This window comes from Kogia breviceps, chromosome 10, assembly GCF_026419965.1.
Source record: "Kogia breviceps isolate mKogBre1 chromosome 10, mKogBre1 haplotype 1, whole genome shotgun sequence".
Taxonomy (NCBI): domain Eukaryota; kingdom Metazoa; phylum Chordata; class Mammalia; order Artiodactyla; family Physeteridae; genus Kogia; species Kogia breviceps.
Window position 1 is genome coordinate 95,176,642 of NC_081319.1, and position 23,931 is coordinate 95,200,572.

Sequence of the window (23,931 nt, forward strand, 5' to 3'; positions counted from 1 at the left end):
CCCCTGGAGGTGGGGAGGAACCCAGGAGGCGCCAGTGGGCAGGGGCATATCCGGAGGTCTGTTTGGGACACGTTAAGTTTGAGTTGCCCGTAGATATCCAGGCGGACATCGCCAGGTAGCACGGTTGCCAGTAGCCACCTACGCCCTGGTGAAGTGACTTGTTTTGTGCACATGTTCTGGCTCCTCACTGAAGGCAAGTACTAGGTCCGAAACAGTGAGTCCCTGACGCTTCACGGGTGCTCAGTGTTACATTTTGAACTTTATGAAAACTGCAAAACCTCAAGTGTTAACACAATATTTCTCAGCACCAGAGGGAGACCCACATGGATCTCAGATTCAACTAATTCGGACTCATTTCTGGTTTAAAGTGACATCATGTCACAAAGTCCTACCATCTCTGTTTCACCTCCAGAATAGTACCTGCTGGCATTGACAACATGTTTTGAGGCAGACAATGTTCCTCTCCAAGGGAGTTTCAAGAGGACAGGCCCAGCCATATACATTCTCACTGAAAAATCTGTCAGTACAATTTGTTCATTAACTGTTAATAATCAGTTAACCTTTAAGAATGTTTATGTCCTTCTGACAAACCTAAATACGAAATTGAAATAGATTTATTATGACTTTCATGTGCTTATTTGAGATACGTGCAACAAGAGTTTAACTTTTACCAATGAAAAGGGCAAAAATGTACTTTAGTTCACATATATGCAGACCAAAAAAAAAGTGCATTATCTAGATAATTCAGGCTACATAATTAGGGTGGGAAGAATATTCGTGAGGATAAATATTAGCGAGGGTAAAGAATTAGGAGAAAAATAACATGTGGCCTGAGCCATCCAGTCCACTGCTTACAATCATCAGATTTATCTGAATCTTTTGCTCCTGATGTGTGTGGACCCAGCCGAGGGGGTGGCATTCTTTTCCCAGGATGGCGGATCCCTTTTGGGAGAAGACAAAGCCAGAATTTAGGAGGAAGGGACCAAAGGCAAGCCTTTGAAGTGACAGAGAAAATTTGCCCAAAGGTTCTCTCGGTTAAAATAAATCCCATTATCATTGGCTCTTTTCAGCGCACCTCTCATGTGTTCTCTCTCCTCATCACTTTTCTTTCATGAATTGTTAGGTAGGCTGTTCAAGCTATCGACCATCTCACAGCATTTAATTCTAAGACCTGCCTTCATAGTTTGGGGAATAATGAAGGGCTTTCAAAATGCCCCCAAATATGGCGCATGTAATGGGGAGCACGTGCGTCTATATCACAGGTTACGGAATCATCAATAAGGTTACTTGTCACAAAGGCTTTGAAGACATTTCTTCTTAGTGAGTCTGCAGATTCTTGGCAACATGTAAAAGTCTTTGAATAGATTTGTATACAGTAGAAGTTATTTTCAGAACATGAATACTGGCTGCTCTGAGGAATGTGTATAATATGGCTCACACAGCAAGAACCTGTTCATTAGTAGGTGTTGGGCTGTCTGTCAATGAGGCTCTGCCCAGGAGCAGGGGATCATCTAGGGGACGCAGACAAACAGTTGCCACTTGAAGTAGGATTTGTTCTCTCTGCTCAGTGTATGATGTTAATGGCTTTAAGAGGTTTGGGACAGGATTTATGGAGCCAGCTCCAGCTTGGTCCTCCCGCTTGGAACTCAGTTGGCATCCCCTTCCGATACTATTACTTGTAAGTAGATTTGTACGTATGTACATGCGAATATGTATGTGTGATGTGAATGTAGTTCTGTAATTGAATATCAGCCTCATGACACTTACATAGAGAGACTTGATTTGCATAGTAGATGTAATAAGGCTGATGCTATTTCACAACTTTTTGTATCATGAAGAAAATCCATGACCTCAGGTCATTGGATCCTATTTATTTCAAGTAACATTCCCCCCTTTTGGAGTAGTGGAAATGTTAAGTTTGTGTCTTCTGATGGTGTTACAATACCTTTGTTCACAGGGGCAGAGATCAGGAACACAGGAAAAAGAAAATGGGTTTGGGGGCCAAAGAGACAGGGATTAAATTCCAGCTCCATCAGTATATAGTCATGAGGTTAGGCAAGTGATTTAATCTCTCTAAAACTATAGTTCCTTATTTGTAAAATTAGAACAATGGTATTTTTCTCACTTAGTATATCGTATCAAACAAAATGCTTTTTGTAAAGTGTGTACCTGAATGTTTGACAGATAGTAGAAACTCAAAAATTTTTAGTTCTCTTTACATTATTAAGATAACCCAGAACAATGAAATTTTCCCCTGATAACATGCACATTTATATGGACTCATGCTCACACATGCACTGTAGTAATAGGCTTCCATATAAATTCATTCTAGTTGTTTCTTCTAAAAACACTTAGGTCTTCTGTAGAGCAAATAAGTATAACATTCAAAAAGTGTGTCTAAAACTGGATTAATCATAGTTATCAAAAAAAGATAAAGAGGTTAAGTAAAAAAGCCACAATCCATGTAAATTACATGGAAATTCACTACATTTAAAGTGGGTTATTTTAATTATTTATGGTTCTGTATGTGTGCCTGTGTATGCAATTCAACAGGACATTTTTAATATTCTTGTATTTAGTCAATACAGTCAGCTCTCCATATCTGTGGATTCCACATCTGCGGATTCCACCAACCACAGATTGAAAATATTTATGGGCCAAAAATTCTAGAAAGTTCCAAAAAGCAAAACTTGAATTTCCCCAAACTTGAAGAGTTCCCAGGCAACTATTTACATAGTATTTACATTGTATTTTAAGTAATGTAGATGATTTAATGTATACAGAGGATGTGCAGAGGTTATACGCAAATACTGTGCCATTTTATATAATGGACTTGAGCATCCTTGGATTATGGTATACTTGGAGAGTCCTAGAACAAATCTCCTGTGGATACCGAGGGACAACCGTATTATTTTAACTTGCTCACACATCTACCATTTTCATTGTTCTTCATTCCTTCCTGCATCTGCAAACTTCCATCTAGATTCATTTTTCCTCTACTTTTTTTTATTTCAGTACGCGGGCCTCTCACTGTTGTGGCCTCTCCCGTTGCAGAGCACAGGCTCTGGACGCGCGGGCTCAGCGGCCATGGCTCACGGGCCCAGTGGCTCCGCGGTATGTGGGATCTTCCCGGACTGGGGCACGAACCCGTGTCCCCTGCATTGGCAGGCGGACTCTCAACCACTGCGCCACCAGGGAAGCCTTAGTATTTTCCTTAATGCAGATCTGTTGATGGTGAAGTCTCGATTATTATTTATCTGAAAAAATGTATTTTGCCTTCATTCTTTTTTTTGTTTGTTTGTTTGTTTTTCTTTGCGGTACGCAGGCCTCTCACCACCGTGGCCTCTCCCACCACGGAGCACAGGCTCCGGATGCGCAGGCCCAGCGGCCATGGCCCACGGGCCCAGCCGTTCCGCGGCACGTGGGATCCTCCCGGACCGACCGGGACACGAACCCGCGGTACCCCCCATCGGCAGGCGGACTCCCAACCACTGCTCCACCAGGGAAGCCCCTTGCCTTCATTCTTGAAGGATCTTTTTGCTCAGTGTAGAAGTCTTGGTTGGCAGTTCTTCTTCAATACTTTAAAGATATTCCATTGTCTTCTAGCTTCTATTATTTTTATTGAGACGTCAACTATAAATTTAACTGTTGCTTATTTGGAGGTAATGTATATTTTGTTCTGGGGGCTTTTAAGATTTTCTTTTCCTGACTTTGATTTACAGCAGTTAAACTATGACCTGCTGAGGCGAGAATTTCCTTTTATTTTTCCTGTTTGGGGTTTAGACCTTCTTGAATTTGTGGTTTATTGTCTCTTATCAGTATCAGAAAATTCTTAGCCATTATCTTCTCTCTCTCCTCCTTGTAGGATTCAAATTATGTGTCTGTTAGGTCTTCTCAATGAGTCTTCTATGTCTCATACCCTTTCCTCTGTATTAGCCATCCTTTTGTCTCTGTGTTTTATTCTGTATAGTTTCTTCTAAATCTCTAATTAAAAAATCCAGTTCACTAATTCTCTCTTAAACCATGTTTATTCTGTGGGAAAATCCATTGCATTCTTGATTTTAGTGGCTGTATTTTTTTTTTCATTCTAGAATTTCCATGGATCTTTTTTAAAAAAATAGATTCTAGTTCTCTATCAGAATCCTCAACTTTGTCTTTAATCTCCTTAAATATTGTAAACATAGTCATCTAAAAGTCTACATCTGGTGACTCTATATCAGAAGCCCCTGTGGGTCTGTTTATAGTATCTGTTGTTTCTGCTGGTTTTTATTCATCTCATCTGCTCATGGACTTCCTCCCCCTTTTTTAATTGAACATCTTTTATTTGAAAAATTGTGGAAATATTTCAAGACCTTAATTTAATTTTAGGGATGAATGAGATGATTAAAATCTGAGCTTCAGACATTGAGAGGAACTGTCTGCTTCTGCTTCACCTTATTTCTAGAATTCAGTGCTTTGAGGGAGCACCCTCCTGTGGCTAACCCTGAATTCTATTCCCTGCCCCCTGAAACCCACTTCCCTTGCTCTTGAGATTACCCAAAGCCCACTTTAACTGCCCCACGTTGGAAGGTACAGATACCCTTAGGGGGAAATAGCATCAAACACCAGGTTCAGATCTCTGGCCAACACCCTTTCCTGATCCTGACCCAATGACTTTTTTTTACTGTCATATTTTGTGTCTACTGCCATAAGAAAAACATATTTCTTTTACATTTTGTCCGGAGTATTTTTTGTTTAGAGTATTTAGTTGTCCTCATCAGGGAGGTTGGTCCCAATTAACTGGTCTACTACATCTACAAAAGCCCTTGAAAACTGACTGTTTAAAACTACTTCATTCTTCTCTTTTTCTTTTTTATATAGCATAAAGTTGAAGAAATTAAATTTCTATGAAAATTAAACTGTTCAAACCTCAAGTGCATTTCAACTTGATTTAATGGCAGTAGTAATACTTGCACTGGAAGTTTGCAAATCCCTACACAGACCACCTCCTTGCCTTTGTTCACATATCCCTACTTCCAGGAATGTCTTCTCCTTGCAATCATTCATCTCTTCCAGTCCCATTGTTTTTTAAAACTCAGCACAGTGTATCCTCATCCCAAAAGACTTCCTTACTCACCTCTTCCATGCCTCTCCTCCGCCCTCCAACAGCTTAATCCCGTGCAAAGTATTAGAGCCCCGCTCTGTGACCACACTCGCCACATTGATTGGCAGGTATTGTTGACGTGCCTCTTTTGCCCATTGGACTGTGAACTCCTTTGTGATCAAGACTATTTTTTTTCAATGTATTGAAATTCATCACAGTGAATGGCACATAGGAGCCTAGAGAAAACGGCAGGTATTGAAAGGATACTGGGCTTCCCCTGCTTTGGATATTTGTGTTTCAAACAAAAGAGAGACTGATATGAGTACCTGGGGCTTGCCCATGTAGATGGGCCAAGCACTTGAGCTGTCTCTGTATTCATTTCACCGTCAAACCCCTCCAAATCCTGCCTATCCGTGGGGTCCTGGGAAAGCCCTCCCTGCTTTCTCCAGCCCTCACTGATTCTGCTCCCCCTAAATTCCTAGAGTACGCATTCGTTTATCCAGTAAATATTAAGTTTCAACCATGTGCCAGGTACTCTTTTAGGGGCCAGGGACACAGTGCCTGCCTTATGGGGCTTAAATACAATCTAACTCTGATCTGTATTCAGCCCTGTTATACATGAGAATAGCATCTGCCCAGTGAGCTAATAAAACACAAGAATATACCTTGGGCTCGAGTCACATGCAGTGCCTATCCCAGTGCCAAACACCAAGTAGGTGTTCCATCATCCTGGGGGGTCCACTGACTTGTTTTAATGGAGACCAGCTGTAGAGCTGATACACAGTAAAACGATATTTTGAATACTGAATGGACTTCTACCGGCTTCTACCCAACATCTATATACGGTAAGTACAGGTACAGCAGAAAGTTAAGAGCCTCGTTTGCATCTGTTGGTGGAGGAGGTTTTGGGAACTGAGTCTTATTTTTTTTCCATTCACCTATGCGTATGTATGTCTCTGTACGTGTAATGTACACGATAAAACAAGAATAAAATGTCTTCATTTCTTCCTTCTCTTCCCTCTCCCTGTCTCTCACTGTTCCCACAGGTCAGCGTGGAAGTTTTGGTAGAGTATCCTTTTTTTGTGTTTGGACAGGGCTGGTCATCCTGTTGCCCGGAGAGAACCAGCCAGCTCTTTGATTTGCCGTGTTCTAAACTCTCCGTTGGGGATGTCTGTATCTCGCTCACCCTCAAGAACCTGAAGAATGGCTCTGTTAAAAAGGGCCAGGCCGTGGATCCCGCCAGTGTCCTGCTGAAGCACTCAAAGACCGACGGCCTCGCGGGCAGTAGACACAGGTACGCCGAGCAGGAAAACGGGATCAATCAGGGAAGTGCCCAGATGCTCTCTGAGAATGGCGAACTGAAGTTTCCAGAAAAAGTAGGATTGCCTGCCGTGCCCTTGCTCACCAAAATAGAACCCAGCAAGCCCGCGGCCACGAGGAAGAGGAGGTGGTCGGCGCCGGAGAGCCGCAAACTGGAGAAGTCGGAAGACGAGCCACCTTTGACTCTTCCTAAGCCTTCTCTCATTTCTCAGGAGGTTAAGATTTGCATCGAAGGCCGCTCTAATGTAGGCAAGTAGAGGCCGTGTGGGGAAAGGAAATCTGGCCCTCCTTTATCATTTGTATCCAGATTACTGTACTGTAGGCTAAATAACACAGTATTTACATGTTATCCTCTTACTTTAGGGTTCTGTTATAACCTTGTCCTTAGAGTTACAGCGGGGGTTGGGCAGGAGCTGGTGCATATGCTTTTTCCACGCGTGTCTCTCAGCGGGGGGGCGGGCAGGGGCTGGGGCAGGTCCAGCCCGGGCTCTGGGCGGGCGTCCTGGTGGAAATGAACGTGGCCCCATGGTGCCTGCCTTTTCTGGCAGTGCAGATGCACCCACGGGGTGCCGACTTCTCCCGGTTTCGGGACAACGGGCTGCAGGCGGTGCGTGCGTGCGTGCGTGCGTGCAAGTAAGTGAGGGTGCCCGGGTGCCACGGCAGGTGAGGGTCTCTTTCTCTCTGCCTCCCTCTCTCTTGCCCTCAGCACGGGATTGGAGGTCCGGGGGAATGTCCTCATGAGGTTCTCACGTGCAAAATCAGCATCAGGACCCCAGGTTCAGGGCATCCCAGAGAGGCCGTCAGACAGCAGATGGAAAACTAACCGTGTAAAAGAACATTTTTTTTTCCCTCCAACATATTTTACAATAAAAGCGACTTTTAATCATAGAGATATATATTCCCCCCATGGGGCCTGACTGCACTGATATTTTTTTAAAGAGCAACTGCCACCCGTGGGATTTCGTTTCTGCTTTACTAGTGCAGTGATGTCTCCAGGGCAGCGTGGTGGGAAGGGCAGCGCCTGCTGCCATTGCTCCGTACCCGGGGGGGTGGGGGGGGTGGGCAGCAGGGGTGGCGGAGAGTGAAACCCACCCTGGTCTCTGTGCAGTGTTAGGAAAACCAATCAGGTTAATTGCATTGACTTCACTCCCAAGAGATAGACACAAACTGCCCTTCAAGAGAGCCGCGGAAGCTCTTCGCATTGGGTTTGCAAATCTTCTGTCTTTTAACTCTAGTACTGTTTATAGTTCATGACTATGGACAACTCGGGTGCCACTTTTTTCAGATTCCAGTGTGACGTGAGGAATTAGATTTTGAAGATGAGCATATATGTTACTATCTCTAAGCACTTAAAATGTTGTTCACACTTTATTACCAAGCATCTTGGTCTCTCATTCAACAAGTACTGTATCTCACTTTAAACTCTTTGGGAAGAAAAACTAAGTTGCTTTCTTTTTTTTTCAACACTGTAACTACATTTCAGCTCTGCAGAGTTTCTCACGGAGCAAGATGTTGAAAGTTTCAATGTGGTTTAATGGGATGAATGTGAATTTTGAACTAGTATGTGACAATGAATGACCACCAAGTACAGCCTGACGGGAGGCACTCTTCACTTTGATGTTTGAGAAGGAATTAAAAGCATATGCAGAGCTGGCAGAGGAACTGAGAGGAAAGGGATGGAAAAAAGAATACTCACTTTTGTCCAGTGTTTTTTCTTTTTAAGATGAACTTTTAAAGAACCTTGCGATTTGCACATCTTGAGTTTATAATTTGTGTGATATTCCTGCAGTTTTTATCCAATAACATTGTGGGAAAGGTTTGGGGGACTGAACGAGCATAAATAAATGTAGCAAAATTACTTTCTAACCTGCCTAAACTCTAGGCCATTTTATAAGGTTATGTTCCTTTCAGAATTCATTTTGGTCTTCTTACCGCATCTGTCACATGAAACCAGGTCTTAGCAGGACGACTCTGAGAATTTTCTGCAGATTCATTGAGAGAGTTTTCCATAAAGACATTTATGTACGTGAGCAAGTTTTTTTTTTTTTTAAAAGAAAACGATTACTTTATTATTGTTGTTATTGATGTTATTTTCAGAATGACTTTTATTTTTCCATCTGAAATCAAATCAAGATTTAATGTTTGGTACAAACCCAGAAAGGGTATTTCACAGTTGAAAACCTTTTATTCCCAGAGATCTGAAATATTGTTTGTGGGTTTTGAGTGTGCATTTTAAAGTGCTTTAAAAAAAAAAAAGTTTTATAAGGAGGGAGATATTTTTAAATATTCTTACTTGGAATGGCTGCAACTTATCTGAACAAATACCTGATTTTTCTTTTACCATTGAGAATAGTACTTTTTCCATTTCACAAATTAAAAAAAAAAAAAATTCTAAGGTCAACCCACATTTTGGCTATCTAGTATTCACATTTAGCTCTCAGCAGAACTAATGATTTTTACAAACCATTTTCTGGGGTGTACCAAAAACATTGGAATAGGTTTGGAATAGCTGGATCCAGTCCTTGACTTTCTTTGATTGTCGTTACCCTCTCAGCATGCCGGCAGAGAGCTGGGTGAGTCCATTCTTGCAGTCATCTTGCTTATTTCGTGCTGTATTTTTTTTTAAATGTCTCTGTTCAGAGAACTTGCTTAATCTTCCATATATTCTGCTCAGGGCACTTGCGATTATTAGGCTTTGTTTTTCTTTTTGTTTCGATGGTAAAGAGGAATATGGGGCCGCCATTATAGACTTTGTCCTCATCCGCTAATTACAGCAACGCATGTGGACTCAGAGGAACACCCACCACCTTTGGGCTTCTTTCGAGTGTCGAACTAAGTGGACCCACACCTCCAACACTAAAATGGGAAAAACATAACATGGTTTGGAGCGGTAGGAACATCGTCATCGTTTCTGTGCGTCTATTTCAGGTATAGGAATTATCAAATAATTGGTTCTTTCTCAACATTGTCCCATTTCACTTTCTTGCTTCTTTAGCATGTGCAATACTTTCCGTGCCTGATCAGTGTCTGATCAGTGCGCTCTAGAGGAAGCTCAGACCCTTTTGGCTTTTTCCTGACTCGGTCCCTCTTTCCTGTTCTGGCCAGAGAAGGGCTGGAAGGAAGGAGCCAGGAAGGGGAGGGCCTCCTGCTGCGCGTTTGCCCCGCTGCGGCGGATGCCGAATCCTGGGGCAGGGAGCTTTCTTTCGGGAGCCCCGTCTGTCGCCTTGTTGCAGAAAGAGCAAGCAAAGGAGGTGGAAGGGGAGAACGCCACTTCCCCCGTCACCACGAGGAGTAGTGAATGTGCAGTGCAGACAGGAGGGAGACAGCGTCCTTTCTGAGGCGCACTCTGGAGCAATAGTGCCAGGATCAACCCATGTTCCACGATCTTTTCTGCGAGTGGGCAGGTCTGTGTCCTTGAGACTTCGAGCCGAGCCTCTGGGCGTGGTCAGGAAGCGTGGCCCGCCGTGTGCGCGCCTTCCAAGCGTCTGGTCAGTGGCTACCTGCGAACAATGGTCACCACTCCTTTGTGGCAGCTCTCTCTTCAAATAGGAAGAACATCCAGAGGACAGGGGCCTCCTCTTGTTTGCGGACATGGGCGAGCCCCAAGGCTCCCAGAGCAGCCTTTGCCACTGCGCCTGCGTAGCCGACCTAACAATGCCAGACCTAGAACCCTTCCGCGCCGCGCAGCTTACGAGGATCGGCCATGTGCCTCTGTACTGTGTCCACTTTGCAATATTTACCGAACCCGTCTTTCGTTCTTCTTTCTTTCCTGTTTTCCATTTTGAATCTAATAACAGCAGGCCTTTTGCGTTTACAGTGGAACACAATCACCAAGAAATTAGTCAGGGCGAAAAGAAAAAAAAAAAAAAAAAATTAACCAACAAACGAGAACCTCTCTTTATAGGGATTTCTAAATATATAAAATGACTGTTCCTTCCTTAGAATGTTTTAACTTAAGAATTATTTCAGTTTGTCTGGGCCACATTGGGGGTGAGGTGGGGATACAGAGATGGATGCCACTTACCTCAAATCTTTTAAAGTGGAAATCCAAAATTGCTTTCTCATTTGGACGTTCAGGATAATTTTCTATGTTGGTCCATTTTTTTGTCTTTTCCAGCTCACCCGGTTTGGGGATGGTTTTATTTTTTTTTCATTGCTGTCGTCAATCCCCTTTCTCACTCTGAATCATGACCCTTTGTGTTTTCTGTTAGGTGAGTGTGTTGGGTTTCGTCCCCCACCGGGAAGTGGCAGCACCCCTCCTTCTCCCCTCTAAGGAACTCTGCGGAACCTTTCACACCTCTAACTCAGGGACGGGGCTGGCGTGTGTGTGGTACACTGATGTGTCCAGAAGCAGCACTTTGACTGTTCTGGAGTAGGGTTGTACAACTTCGAGGAATGTTTGGATTTCCTGCATCTTGTGGATTTCTCCTTAGATACTGCATAGATTGCAATATAATGCTGCATGTTCGAGATGAACAGTAGCTCCTAGTAATCATAAAATCCACTCTTTGCACATAGTTTGATCTTTACTGAAATACGTTGCCAAAATTTATTTTTGTTGTGGTGTAGCTTTGGGATTTTTGTTGTTGTTTTTTTTTTAAGTAAACAATTGATAATACCCTTTAACATCTGTGACTACTAAGGAAACTTATTTCATAGAGAAAAAGAATCTCAAATGCTTTTGAAGACACTAATGCCATGCTATTTCAGATCTGGGTGAAGCAGCAGAGCTCTGTGGACTGAAGGCCAGGCTTTTTGAGCTGTGTTGGTCGTCATGGCCACTGTTTCATGAACTGCAAGCAGCTCAACAAACCGCGGTCTGTTTTTGCCTAACACCCTTTGCACTTCCTATCTCCGAGTCACCTGTGATGATCCCAGGTGAAAAAAGGGCCAGCGGTCTCTGTGGCCCAATCCAGCTTCTTCGGGGTGATGTGAAAGCAACGGGAATTATGCTTTTTGGTTTTCAAAGTGAAGTGGAGGTCTTTGCTTCCACCTTGTTTTAAACCCAGAATTTCTGAAATAGAGAATTTTAAGAACACATCCAGTAATAACTATACAGAGAATATACTTTTTTATAAAGCACATGCATATGCCATTGTGTTGGGTTGGTTTCCTCTTTTTTTCCACGGACAGTGTTGTGTTTCTGTTGATAGGGAAACTCCAAACTGTTTGCACACCTCTACTCCGGAGCTGAGATTTCTTTTACATAGATGACCTCGCTTCAAACATGTTACCTTACTGATAGGATCTTTTCTTGTAGCACTATACCTTGTGGGGTTGTTTTTTTTTTTTTTTTTTTTTTTTTAAATGTACACCTAATTTGAGAAGCTGAAGAAAAAAAACTTTGAAGCACTCACTTTGAGGAGTACAGGTAATGTTTTTTAAAAATTGCACAAAAGAAAAATGAATGTCGAAATGATTCATTCAGTGTTTGAAAGATATGGATCTGTTGAAACAATGAGTTTCATACCTTGTTTGTAAAAAAAAAAAAAAAAAACAAAGGTTGAAAGTTACATGTTTTTTTTGTATATAGAAATGTGTCATGTCTAAATGATCAGATTTGTATGATTATGGCCTGGAAGAATTACTACGTAAAAGGCTCTTCAACTATACCTACGCTTCCTCTATGTTTCTGTTACATAGAACCCTCTTCTGAGGGAGAGTAACTCTGTATTCTGCAATTTGAGAATACTGTTCATTCCTATGCCGGAAGTACTTCTCTGAGCTCCCTTCTTAAACTCTTAAGCCATTGCAACTCCTTTTTCTTCAGAGATGATGATTGACATTTTCAGCACTTCCTGTTCCAATAAACCCAAAGAATATAATTCTGAACAAGAAGTGTTTGTAACAAGGGATCCTAGCTACCAAGAAAACAGGACTCATTACGAGGACACACACATAAAAACGTTCAGCCTTCTTCCCCCGCCCCCCAACACCTCAGTTCAATGGGGGGGTGGGGTAAAACAAGGATTTCAGTTGAAATGCCTTGTTTTACTTTGGATTTGATTTTTTTCTTTACTATTAAGAGGCCAAAATAAATGTGGAGTAACTTCTCAGAAGCCCTCTTCTGTCCAGAAATCAAGCTAGCCAGCAGAAACTGGACAGCTGGGGAGGATATCGAGCAAATCCCCGTCCAATTCTTAAATTCAGAATCTCAGCCCTTCCCTTACTGTTACACGTGATGTTTCTGGTAGCTGACATTTACCTGTACGATGGCGGGAGGGAACAGCGGCTTCAGTTTTTCCTATCCTCATGACTCGCATACAAATGGTTCAGCTGTATTAAAATTAAGTGCTTTTGGCCAATAGGTAGTATCTATACAGTAACTGTCTCGAGAATTTCCGTCACTTTTCTTATCTGAAAGGACTCCAGTCTTCCACTGCAGATAATTGGAGATTTCACCCAAGTTTTCTTTCCCTTTAGTTTGTTCGTTTGCTGTTGGGATGGCCGATGAGCCAGTCTCCTTTTCCATGGCCAGTCTGAAGGCCCCCTTTGGAAGCGCTGTTTACAGTCATCCTTGCCGAGGTAACATTCTGTCCTCTGGAATAGCAAATCTGAGCGGTTACCAAGCTGGGTGTGTAGGTTTCCTCTGCTTCTTACACGAACCCACCTACTCTTAAATCATCCGGTCCAGGAGTGGGGAGAATTCTTTAGTCGGTGAACATTAAACTTGATACCTGTGCATTCAGTTCTGTGAATAACTGCCCTTTTGGCCTTTCGGGGAGGTTTCTTCCTCCTCAGCCTTCACTGCTCCCTGTAAACCCAAATCAGTGTCAGCTGAAAGGCTCCAGTTGAGCCCAGCCAGTATTCGTGGTGGCCTTCGGTTAAGATGAGAGTCCTAATTTCTAGCCAGTGTGGGGTCCTGGTCCCAGAGCCATCTCTGAGAGTCGCACTGTTGTATTTTTTAATATCAGCTCACGACCCACCAACCTCCCAATCCTACGCCTCCCACCGGCCAAGGGAAAAGAGACACTAGCACTCTGAGGGCACTATCAGACCGACATGGCCAGTACAGAGGAGAACTAGGGAAGGAATGATGTTTTGCACCTTATTGAAAAGAAAATTTTAAGTGCATACATAGTTAAGAGCTTTTATTGTGACAGGAGAACTTTTTTCCATATGCGTGCATACTCTCTGTAATTCCAGTGTAAAATATTGTACTTGCACTAGCTTTTTTAAAACAAATATTAAAAAAAAATGGAAGAATTCATATTCTATTTTCTAATCGTGGTGTGTCTATTTGTAGGATACACTCGAGTCTGTTTATTGAATTTTATGGTCCCTTTCTTTGATGGTGCTTGCAGGTTTTCTAGGTAGAAATTATTTCATTATTATAATAAAACAATGTTTGATTCAAAATTTGAACAAAATTGTTTTAAATAAATTGTCTGTATACCAGTACAAGTTTATTGTTTCAGTATACTCGTACTAATAAAATAACAGTGCCAATTGCAAATGTGTCTTTGCCTTGTGTCAGGTCCTCGGAGAAAGACAAGGCTGAGGATACGGCCGTAACTCCTCCCTCTTACTTAATCCACTCTCATCACTGGGTAGGTTTGTGGCGGGGAGGGTGACATAAGGTGTTGCCTTTCCTACTAATTTCGGAGGTGGGGAGAGGGTTGGTCTTGTTTGAGATGAGATTCTGAGATACAAGGCATGTTTCAGCATCTGACGTCTTGGCTTGTTCCGTCCGTGTTTAGTCCTCCTGTCTGAACATTGCTGTTTGCAAAAGATAATTTTGTTTCTCAACAGTATCTGGCATCTTTGTTGGTTCGTAGAGCGTTACCCATCCATTTCTGTACAATTTTGCTGTACACTGGTTAGTTGTCTGAAGGTGGAGAGTTCACTCATGTTTCCTGCAGTTCATGCCTGTTAGAGACTCAGAGGTTTGCACGGTGCGCGGTCTCAGATAGATGAGGCTCAGTGGTTGCCCCAGAAACGAATTCCTCCGGGGCCCAAGCAGGTGTAGCCCCCTGCCCGCATCTGCACGCGTGGCTCTCAAATCCTTCCAGCCCTAAGGTTCTGCAGAGCTGGAAGAGAACTCTCAGCGTTAAATCCAGAGTTGTCGCTTGGCCCAGGCAGGGGCGGGTAACTCCTTTCCTGTTACTGCCTTCTTGCTTCGTGCATGGGGACATCTCACCAGGACTCTCCTTTAGGACTTAAGAGTTGAGCTTCTGACGCATTGGGAATGCTAGTGTGTGAGGGAGAGAACGTTGGTGTGTAAACTAGCAGTGATGAGCTGAGCCTTGTAACCCAGACAAGAAGGCTGCCCAAGTCCTCGTCCTCCAGAGCGTTCTGGGCAGACGTGGGCAAGCCTGGCGAAGCAGTCTGAACCGCTGCCTTCCCTGCTGTTTTAATATCAGGTGCTAAAGGTCCTGACAAGCTTGGGGTCCAGTAGCTGTGAGACTTACCTGCGGTCATACTGATTCGAGAAAAGCCTTGGCTTCACGCGCTGCGGTGAGGCAGACCTTGAAACCACCAGAAGCACGGCAGGAGCCCACAGGTGGAGCCGCCTAAGGTGAATGGCATCTGGTCAGTGGCGCCCACCCCTGCACAGGAAGCCCTGCACTTAGCAGGGTCTGAGGGTTGCTCCAGGGCAGGACGCCCCATGCCCACGGCTACTAGAGGCAAGAGATGAACCTGCGGAGGGTCAGGGGCCCTTAGAAGTGAAACCTCTGCTTCAAAATGATCCTGAGGAGGTTTTGGCTTCTGCAGTCAGTCACGTTTTCGCTCCCCTAAACACCAGGTGAGCGAGGGACCTGCCTTCCCGCCTTTGCGGGAACAAAGAGCAGGTAGTCTGCAAAACCTTTGCACCAGGCGGATCCAGCAGGTGCACATCACCGTGGAGAGGACTGCCCAAAGGGACGCCGTCGTGTGCTCCACCCTGACGGGAGAAGGGGACCCCCCCCAAGCCAAGACCAGGAGTATGGAGAAGGATGCCATTCTGGAAGTTTCCTTATTACTTACTGCTGGTCCATTTTAATGGATTTAAGACTTCTCCACTTCTCTCCCTTATTTTGCAAATGAAGGATCTCTTACAGCTCACACACTCGAGGGCTCAAGTGTAAAACACGTCTTCCACAGGAACAGCACGGGGCTTATACCTCAGCCAAGCGGACAGAAGAGGTGGGGGTGCCTCCAGCAATGCCCCACATCTGCATGTTCCACGTCCTTTAGACCCTCATCTCAAATGTGTAGCCATTCGTGTTTCTACCAGTCTAAGAAGTATTCTGTATGGGTTTAGGAGCAAAAAGCATTACAACGGAGTTCAAGTTGCTGGATCTTGAAAGGTATCCTTCTAAGACTAAACTCGGACCTGTGAGTTCCTGGGGTGCCATGGTTTGGTTGGATTCCTCTTACGGTGTCAGTCACCATGGACATCAAGCAATTAATTCGCTCTTAACACAGGAGGAGTGCGTGGCTCCTTTCCGCTCCAGGGCTGTCACTTGTCTTTTCAGAGAAGATTTAACTCCCGTATCTGCTTCTTTAGCCTCGTCTAAAAGGAGATAAAGTAAAACATCCTGGGCTGCATACACTTCCCAGTCCTAATATTCAAATAATGCTTCAAAAGAAGTGGCCGCTCATCATTCATTCTTCCGTGTTCGCTGTTTAGACGGGTGTCACAGAGGACTGCTGCGGGATTCCTGCCAAGGCCACGGGCCCTTTCTCCAAGGAAGTACCGTTGTCACCAATGAACAGACCCTCATGCAGTAGTGCCCGTGGTCCTTCCTGGAAACCATGACAAGGGAACGGTTCTATCTCAGATTTTAAACCAGTGCCTTTTAGGAAGGCACTGCTCAAGGTTTTTGGTTGTTTTCCAGTGGGGCTCTGCCAGCTTTTCAGTGGATAACCTTTCAATGAAAGATCCCATGGAGCTTCAAAATAATATTCCGCCTTTGAGAGGCCAACCTGACGAGCCAGAACTGAGGAGGAGAGGGAAGAGATGGAGGAAAACAAACCAAACGAGAAACCAGCACAGGGACAGCTTCCCAGAAGCAGCACTAAATGCAGCAATAGAGGACCTGCTCCCAAAAGGGACGTGCCAAAGGAAGGTGGTGGAAACATGTCACCGCACCTTGGGGGCACCTGCTGGAAACCAGCTCTTCGGGTTCAGCTGTCAACTGCTTTTGTTCTTTTCCAGCAACCGAAAGCTGGATGGAGGGGATGCCGGTTCCTCTAGCTGCGGTTCCCCCCAGTCCTCCCTTCCTGCCCTTCCTGCCCTCCCTTCCCCTCCCCAGGTACCTTGACTGCTAAAAGCCAAGCGTGGGAAGAAGGCAGAAAAACCCCCAGCACCCTCGACCACTTGGTCTTGCAAATGCAGACTCCAGCACGCAGGCAAGTCTTCATAGCATTATATTAAAGTGAAACTATTTTCTTAAAAAAAAAAAAAAAAGAAAGAAAAGAAAAAGGCGTGTTAGTGTTGACAAGGAGGTTACACGTTCCGGGCAGCTGAGCTCCAGCCGCTGACCCAGGAGGTGCCTTGCTTCTGGGATCAGCCGGAACCTCTGCTGTCGCAGGAGGAGGGGGATGGGAAAGCAGGCCTGTGCGGATGCTTCCCGAGGCGGGAGGCCGTCTCGTCCTTGATCTCGAGGTTAGCTGAACATGGTGTTGTGCTGCTGGGTCACCCGGATGAACGTCGCCCTCCTGCTGAGCTCTTTGAGCTTGGCGGCCCCTACGTAGGTGCAGGTAGACCTCAGTCCCCCGAGAATGTCCAGAATAGTGTTCTCGACATCCCCTTTGTAAGGCACTTCCACGGTCTTGCCCTCCGAGGCTCTGGAAGAAAAAGGGAGGTTTTTCTTTCAATCTGGTTCTTTTTCCCTTAAGAAGCGGGCCAGAGGGATTCCCAGCCGTAGCCCAGGGCACTCGGGCAGCGAGACGCCACCCTCCGACCCCACGCCCGCATCGGCCTTGCTGCCCCGCCACGCAGGTTAGGCCAGCGTCTCAGATGAAGGCACTCCTCCCCACCCAAGATGCACGAACCTCGCTGCTGGCTGCCCAGAGACCGTCAGCAGCACCGGAAGGGTCAGAGACCCGGACCATCATCACCGCGGAGGGCGACGTCCTCCCCAGCAGCGGGCACTACTCCGTCCCCACTGAAAACCGGCCCCGCCTTTCCGGTCTCTGTTAATGGGTACACCCACCTCCAACTGACCCGGAGCCCCAGAATACCTGCGGGACAGCAGAACAGACCTCCTGACCACTGCCCACCTGCGTCTCTCCTGCTTGCTCTCCCTGATCAACGACGGAACAAGCCCAGAGCGACCCTCCCCGCCCCCTGCCAGCTCTCCAGTCCGGGCCGGACAGAGCACCTTCACTGGACAAGCCGGAGAGGAGGAGGAAGGGACGGAGGAAAGGGACAGGTCAGGCACTGCGAGGTGACGTGGAGACCTCCGCGAGTAAGGTTAGTGGCTCCACTCCCACGGCCTGTCTCCCCAGGGCCCCTGTTGGGGGCCCCAGCTCACCACCCTGCGTCTGCACGATCACTTTGCCTGTTGTCCCGGGCGTGGCGCGGGGCCCCTGAAAGGTGGAACCAGAGCAGCACTAAGGACCTTCTCAGCACCGGAGGCTGCAGGGCTGTGGTTAGCGTCTTTTGAGTTTTCAGGGGGCCATTGAGCAATTCAGAAGAGCTGGCACGTGGCACCAACGCTAAAGCCCATCTAACCGTCCTTGCTGAGTCCTTGTCCTCCTCTTCACAAGGCCACCAAGCAACACTGCTCGGGTCCACGTCACGTCCTCTTACTGCAAGATGGAGATACAATCCAGACTTGCTTTAGGAGGGGCGTTGCAAGAAGCAACTCTCCAATCCATGCACAACTCTAGCCTCCCATCTAAGGGTCAGGCCATCTGGAACTTTTACCAACCAAATTCTGGAACTGTCTTTAGCTGGTCTCTTCAACTGAAAAAGTAGCATCTCTGGATCAAAAAGTTATTACGTGGAATTTCAAAAGGGTAGCACCGCTTCAGCGTTGAAATCTACACCTGCAGGACTACCCTCGGGTGAAAATCTAGCCACTTAAACCATCCAGCCGACCAAGGGCGGGCCTAGCTAGTGGCTGGTTTACAGCTCCGAGTTCACGAAGCCGGCCACTGGCCATACCCAAGAGGACCGGCATCGCTGCACTCTGTGACCAGAGACCAACATGCACACGTGTGCCTAAAATGACGGCCATTTCATTTTTCAAAAGAGGTTTCCATGGCCTTCCCGAGGCTTTCTGGACATCCTCCAGTTCCTCAGCATTGCTTCTTCGCTAAGTGGTGATGGCACCTCTTACAAGTCACTTATCGTTGATGCCCAAGTCTTTTCATTTGGAAAATGAAGGGCTCCGATCTGTCTCCCAAGGACAGCAAGAGAACTAAGTGGGTAATGAGTGGGAAAGAACTAGTAAAGCATAAATAACTCTGCCTTAATTAAATACAACATCAAAGAAGGAGAACCATTCTCAGGAGGAGATCAGGTGATGGGAGGGAGGGAGAGAGAAAGAGACAGACCTAGAGAGAGAGAACACAGATGCAGCCTCCAGGGCTCAGGCTGCCTCTGGATTAAGGTTCTAACTCCTTCAGCACTTTCCTTCCTTGGCTAAGATTCAAATCCATTTCTGGAACTGAGTCTTGATACTCCCAACTCTTCTCTTCTCTTTTTGGTTTAAACCCTGCTGAAATCACAGGAGAGGATTTTTTTTTTTTCCCCCCAGCTCCTTGGCTTCTCTTTATGCTCTAGTCTGGTCTGGCCTTCCCTACCTACTTTTCTTAGAACCCGAAACAGATGCAACGGCTAGAGGGCAAAAATGTCCCCCGGGCAAAGCAACTGGCTGTCACGGAAGCGCAACGGCTCCACTTCCAGACCAGCACATAGGAGACAGGCATGGGCCCTTGAACGGTGACGCTGGTCGCCGGCAAAGCATTAAGCTTCTCGGTCAGAGGTCCAGGTCAGATGTGAGACGGTAAATCCCCCCCCTTCTCTCCCACAACACACTGTACAGCCTCCTCCATCCGTCACCACACGGGAGAAAGAGGCCTTCGGAGGCTGCGTGGGAGGGCCGTGTCCCTCTCGTCTGGACTGTCTGCAGTTTCCAGAATGAAGGTATAAATGTAGCCCCCCCTTCTCCTCCTTCCCACCCTGCTGTTCGCATGCTACATCATCATTGATATTGAGATTCCCCCCAAAAGAGGAGGAACCAGTACCCGAGGAACAGAGCTTTGGTGGGGGGGAACCACCCCCCTCCTGCCCTCCCGCCCACCTGAAAATCTCAGTGGAGTCGAGATGTGTACCTCTAGGTTGGCTCAAACCTTACACAGTACATCTGAATCCCACTGCTGGGTGTGGAATAAGTGGGAGGAAATGGAGGTTATCAGCCCATGGCAGGGGGCCTGAGTTTCCATCCTTCTAAGGATGCAGGGCCTCCTGTCCTGTGCACATGGCACAGCTTGTCGTCAGTGCAAACTCTGATGAGAAGCAATGACAGACTCCATGGAGCAGGGCGAGACAGTGGGCGTATTCTGTCACAACGGTCTTAAAACACGTGCACACAATTAAAATGGAGGTGGAACAGATAAGCAGACATGAGCATCCCTTCTGCACAGTAACATAATTAAATGCCTAAGAATACTGCGTGTGTCAACTGTTTGAGCCCAGAGGCAGGGAAGAGTCCTGTGGGAGCTATGGCAGGTGACACACAGCACTCTTCCCAAAAGGCCTGACCTCTGTGAGGTGGTCTCGACCACCCCTGTTCTCATATGCAGTGGGAGACCCATCCTTCTGCTTGCCACTTGTAGCCTGACTCATCTCAGGCTCCACATCAGCTCTATGAGGACAAGGCTGTGATATCAGGCCAAGGCCTGGAAGTCTGGTGGGTCCCCTCCAGGGCTGGTTGAACAAGAGTCATACCTACTCACATACACCCCTAGTTCCATTTCCAACTTATCCCCAAATACTTCTGCTCTGCACTGCCTTTCTGGGGCCCCAAACACTGCAAAGGCTGGTTGGATAAAAATTATAGCTACTTTGAAAGAGGCAAGATAAGTTTTCTAATCAAAGATGACACAAACAGATGGAAAGATATACCATGTTCTTGGATTGGAAAAATAAATATTGTCAAAATTACTACACTACCCAAGGTAATTTACATATTCAGTGCAATCCCTATCAAATTACTAATGGCATTTTTCACAGAACTAGGACAAAAAAATCTTAAAATTTGTATGGAGACACAAAATAACCAAAGCAATCTCAAGAAAGAAAATGTTGGAGGAATCAAGCTCCCTGACTTCAGACTGTACTACTGAGCTACAGTCATCAAAACAATATAGTACTGGCACAAAAATAGAAATATAGATCAATGGAACAGGATAGAAAGCCCAGAATAAACTCACACGCCTATGGTCAATTAATCTACGACAAAGGAGGCAAGACTATACAAGGGAGAAAAGACAGGCTTCTCACTAAGTGGTGCTGGGAACTGGACAGCTACATGTAAAAAAATGAAATTAGAACATTCTTTAGCACCATACACAAAAATAAAATGGATTAAAGACCTAAATGTAAGATCGGATACTATAAACCTCTTAGAGGAAAATACAGGTAGAACACTCTTTGACATAAATCACAGCAAGATCCTTTTTGACCCACCTCCTAGAGTAATGGAAATAAAAACAAAAATAAACAAATGAGACCTAATGAAACTTCAAAGCTTTTGCACAGCAAAAGAAACCATAAAACAAAAAGACTGCCCATAGAATGGGAGAAAACATGCAAACTATGTGACCAACAAGGGATTAATCTTCAAAATTTACAAACAGCTCATGTGGCTCAATATCCAAAAAAACAACCCAATCAAAAAATGGGCAGAAGACCTAAACAGACATTTCTCCAAAGAAGACATACAGATGGCCAAGAGGCACATGAAAAGATTCTCGACATGGCTAATTAGAGAAATGCAAATCAAAACTACAATGGGGTATCACCTCACACCGGTCAGAATGGCCATCATCAAAATGTCTACAAACAATAAATGCTGGAGAGGGTATGGAAGAAAGGGAAACCTCCTACACTGTTGGTGGGAATGTACACTGGTTCAGCCACTATGGAGTACAGTATGGAGGTTCCTTAAGAAACTAAAAATAGAGCTACCATTTGATCAAGCAATCCCACTCCTGGGCATATATCCAGAGGAAAACATGGTTCAAAAGGATACATGCACCCCCAATGTTCACTGCAACACTGTTTACAATAGCCAAGACATGGAAGCAACCTAAATGTCCATATACTCCATAAAGAAGATGTGGAGTAATACATACACTAGATTACTCAGCCATTAAAAAGAATGAAATAATGCCATTTGCAGCAACATGGATGGACCTAGAGATTATCATACTAAGTGAAGTAAGTCAGACAGAGAAAGACAAATCATATGATATCATGCAGAATCTAAAAAAAAAAAAAAATGATACAAATGAACTTATTTACAAAACAAACAGACTCGCAGAATTAGAGAATGAACTTATGGTTACCAGGAAGGAAGGGTCGGGGGTAGGGATAGATTGGGAGTTTGGGATTGACATGTACACACTGCTATATTTAAAACACATAACCAACAAAGACTTACTGTATAGCACATGGAACTATAGTCAATATTTTGTAATAATCTATAAGGAGAAAGAATCTGAGAAAAAAATAGATGAATATGTATATATAACTGAATCACTTTGCTGTACACCTGAAACTAACACAACCTTGTAAATCAACTGTACTTCAGTAAAAAAAATAATTTAAGCCATACAGTTATTCTTTAAGTGAACATCTTAATTAAGAAATATATATGTGTTCTAGCTCCTTCCTGTGGTACTATAATATAAACAGACGCATATTCTTTGAGACCCACTTCCACCCCATTTCTGTAAGGAGCCGGGGAACGCACCCTCACTGGTGACGGCGCTGCCCACCCCCACTCCACCCGCCCTCCATACCTGTACTCCGCAACCCCTCCCGCATGTTTCTTCATCGCTGTCTCTGAGCTCATCCCATAGAACAGCTTGAGCTTCTGTCCATTTCTCTCGATCACCTCTCCAGCACACTCGGTATGGCCCGAAAACATCCCTCCCAGCATGACAAAATCGGCTCCGGCTCCTGCACTCCGAAGTGTGGACGAAAAGAAGCAGCAGAGAAAAGAGCTCAGAGAAAATCGGCTCCGGAAAGATGCAAGTGCTACCAACTCACCCTCCGCCCTCCTGGCTATGGTCAGAGAAAAGCTCAACCTCCGCACTTTGGAAAAAAAGTTAAGGAGGGCAGATGGGCACTGGATGCTCCAAGCAACAAATCAGCCTACTGAAGCTCGGTGGCTTATACAGTGGACAATCCTTAATGGTTACTGATGACTTCCTATCTATGGCCACCTTCCACAGGTCTAACTCTCTGAAAATCAAAGAAACATTAATAATTGGGCAGCACCTCAGCATGTTGTCCAATCTCATACGTAATACAATAACTCCTCTGCCATGTCCCCATCGGGCATCTGGTCTACCTGAAGCTCTCAGCACTCTCACACAGTGTAGATACGAAGGGACCTCAGAACAGACAGAACCTCCTGCACTAGAGCTTGGGCATGAAGGAGAGAAACCTGTAAGTACGTATATATGTATATGTCCATCATACACACACACATCTATGTGTATACATCCTGTAAAACTCTACCCGCACCTCTGTTGTGATAAACATTTGACTTCCAGAGTAAGCAATACCCCATATTAATCACCAAATGACATGAAACTTCCAGGATAGGTACACAGGAGACTGGGGTGTTGAAACTGCCTTCGGAGGTTACACTGGATCAGGACCAGGGGTAGTTGGAACAGGGGGGCTAACTCACTGCTGTGTCCTCAGTGTTTATTATAGCACATGGCACATGGAAGATGGGGAGTACCTAGTTGTTAGGAAAGCAAAAGGCGTACATGGAAGAAACAGAAACAGTCACTATTCCCCATCCTCAGCGAGTCCTATTGAGGGTTTACATTCAGAATAGGAGGACATCAGCGTACAGATGCGTTAAGTAATGACGATGAAGGCGAAGCAAATACAGGATCCTCTGAAACGTGACTTTGACTGCCTCCGTCTGGTCACTTAACTATTTACAAGAGGACTCTGGGGTGTGCATCAGGCATTCCAGTCCCTTCCGTCCAGCATTACGGAAGGCAGGGGGCTCTGCAGGGCTGGCCCCTGGGCCTGACAATCAGGCAACCAAGGCACAGGACCTCTCTACTTGGCAGCAAGCCTTGCCTGCTCTTCCCTGCAGGGCCCCTAACACAACTGCTGGCTCCTTGACCCCCCCCTGCCGTGATAAGGGGGCAGAGGACAACTGGTGTCTGGCCAGGCCTCCCGAAAACCACAACCCCAGGAGCAGATGTAAACGGCAGGAACACGGAGCACAGATCCACTCAAACAATGCCTTGAAGGGGCTTCCAATTATTTTCCTTTCTGAACACTCTCGTGTCCCTTCCTAACCAGCATTTTGCCCCGACCTGGTCCCTCTCCCTCC

The 23,931-nt window shown here is 45.5% G+C and overlaps 2 protein-coding genes across 5 annotated transcripts in view; one reads left to right on the forward strand and one right to left on the reverse strand.

Annotated features, from left to right (window-relative positions):
* ATXN1 (ataxin 1) overlaps positions 1–13,859 on the forward strand; it is a 402,319-nt gene extending 388,460 nt beyond the window's left edge. For 3 of the 4 annotated variants that reach the window (XM_067006729.1, XM_067006731.1, XM_067006730.1), the window contains 2 exons: positions 6,130–6,652; positions 10,615–13,859. In XM_067006729.1, the coding sequence (XP_066862830.1) occupies positions 6,130–6,652; positions 10,615–10,676 (585 nt within the window). In that variant the 3' untranslated portion in view covers positions 10,677–13,859. Of the gene's footprint in view, positions 1–6,129; positions 7,775–10,614 lie in introns of those variants that run through there. The other variant, XM_067006732.1, reaches the window with a different exon arrangement.
* Positions 13,788–23,931, reverse strand: part of GMPR (guanosine monophosphate reductase) — a 46,205-nt gene continuing 36,061 nt past the window's right edge. Inside the window, 2 exon segments of the mRNA XM_059076498.2 lie at positions 13,788–17,176; positions 22,367–22,526. Coding sequence (XP_058932481.1) covers positions 16,996–17,176; positions 22,367–22,526 — 341 coding nt within the window. The 3' untranslated portion in view covers positions 13,788–16,995.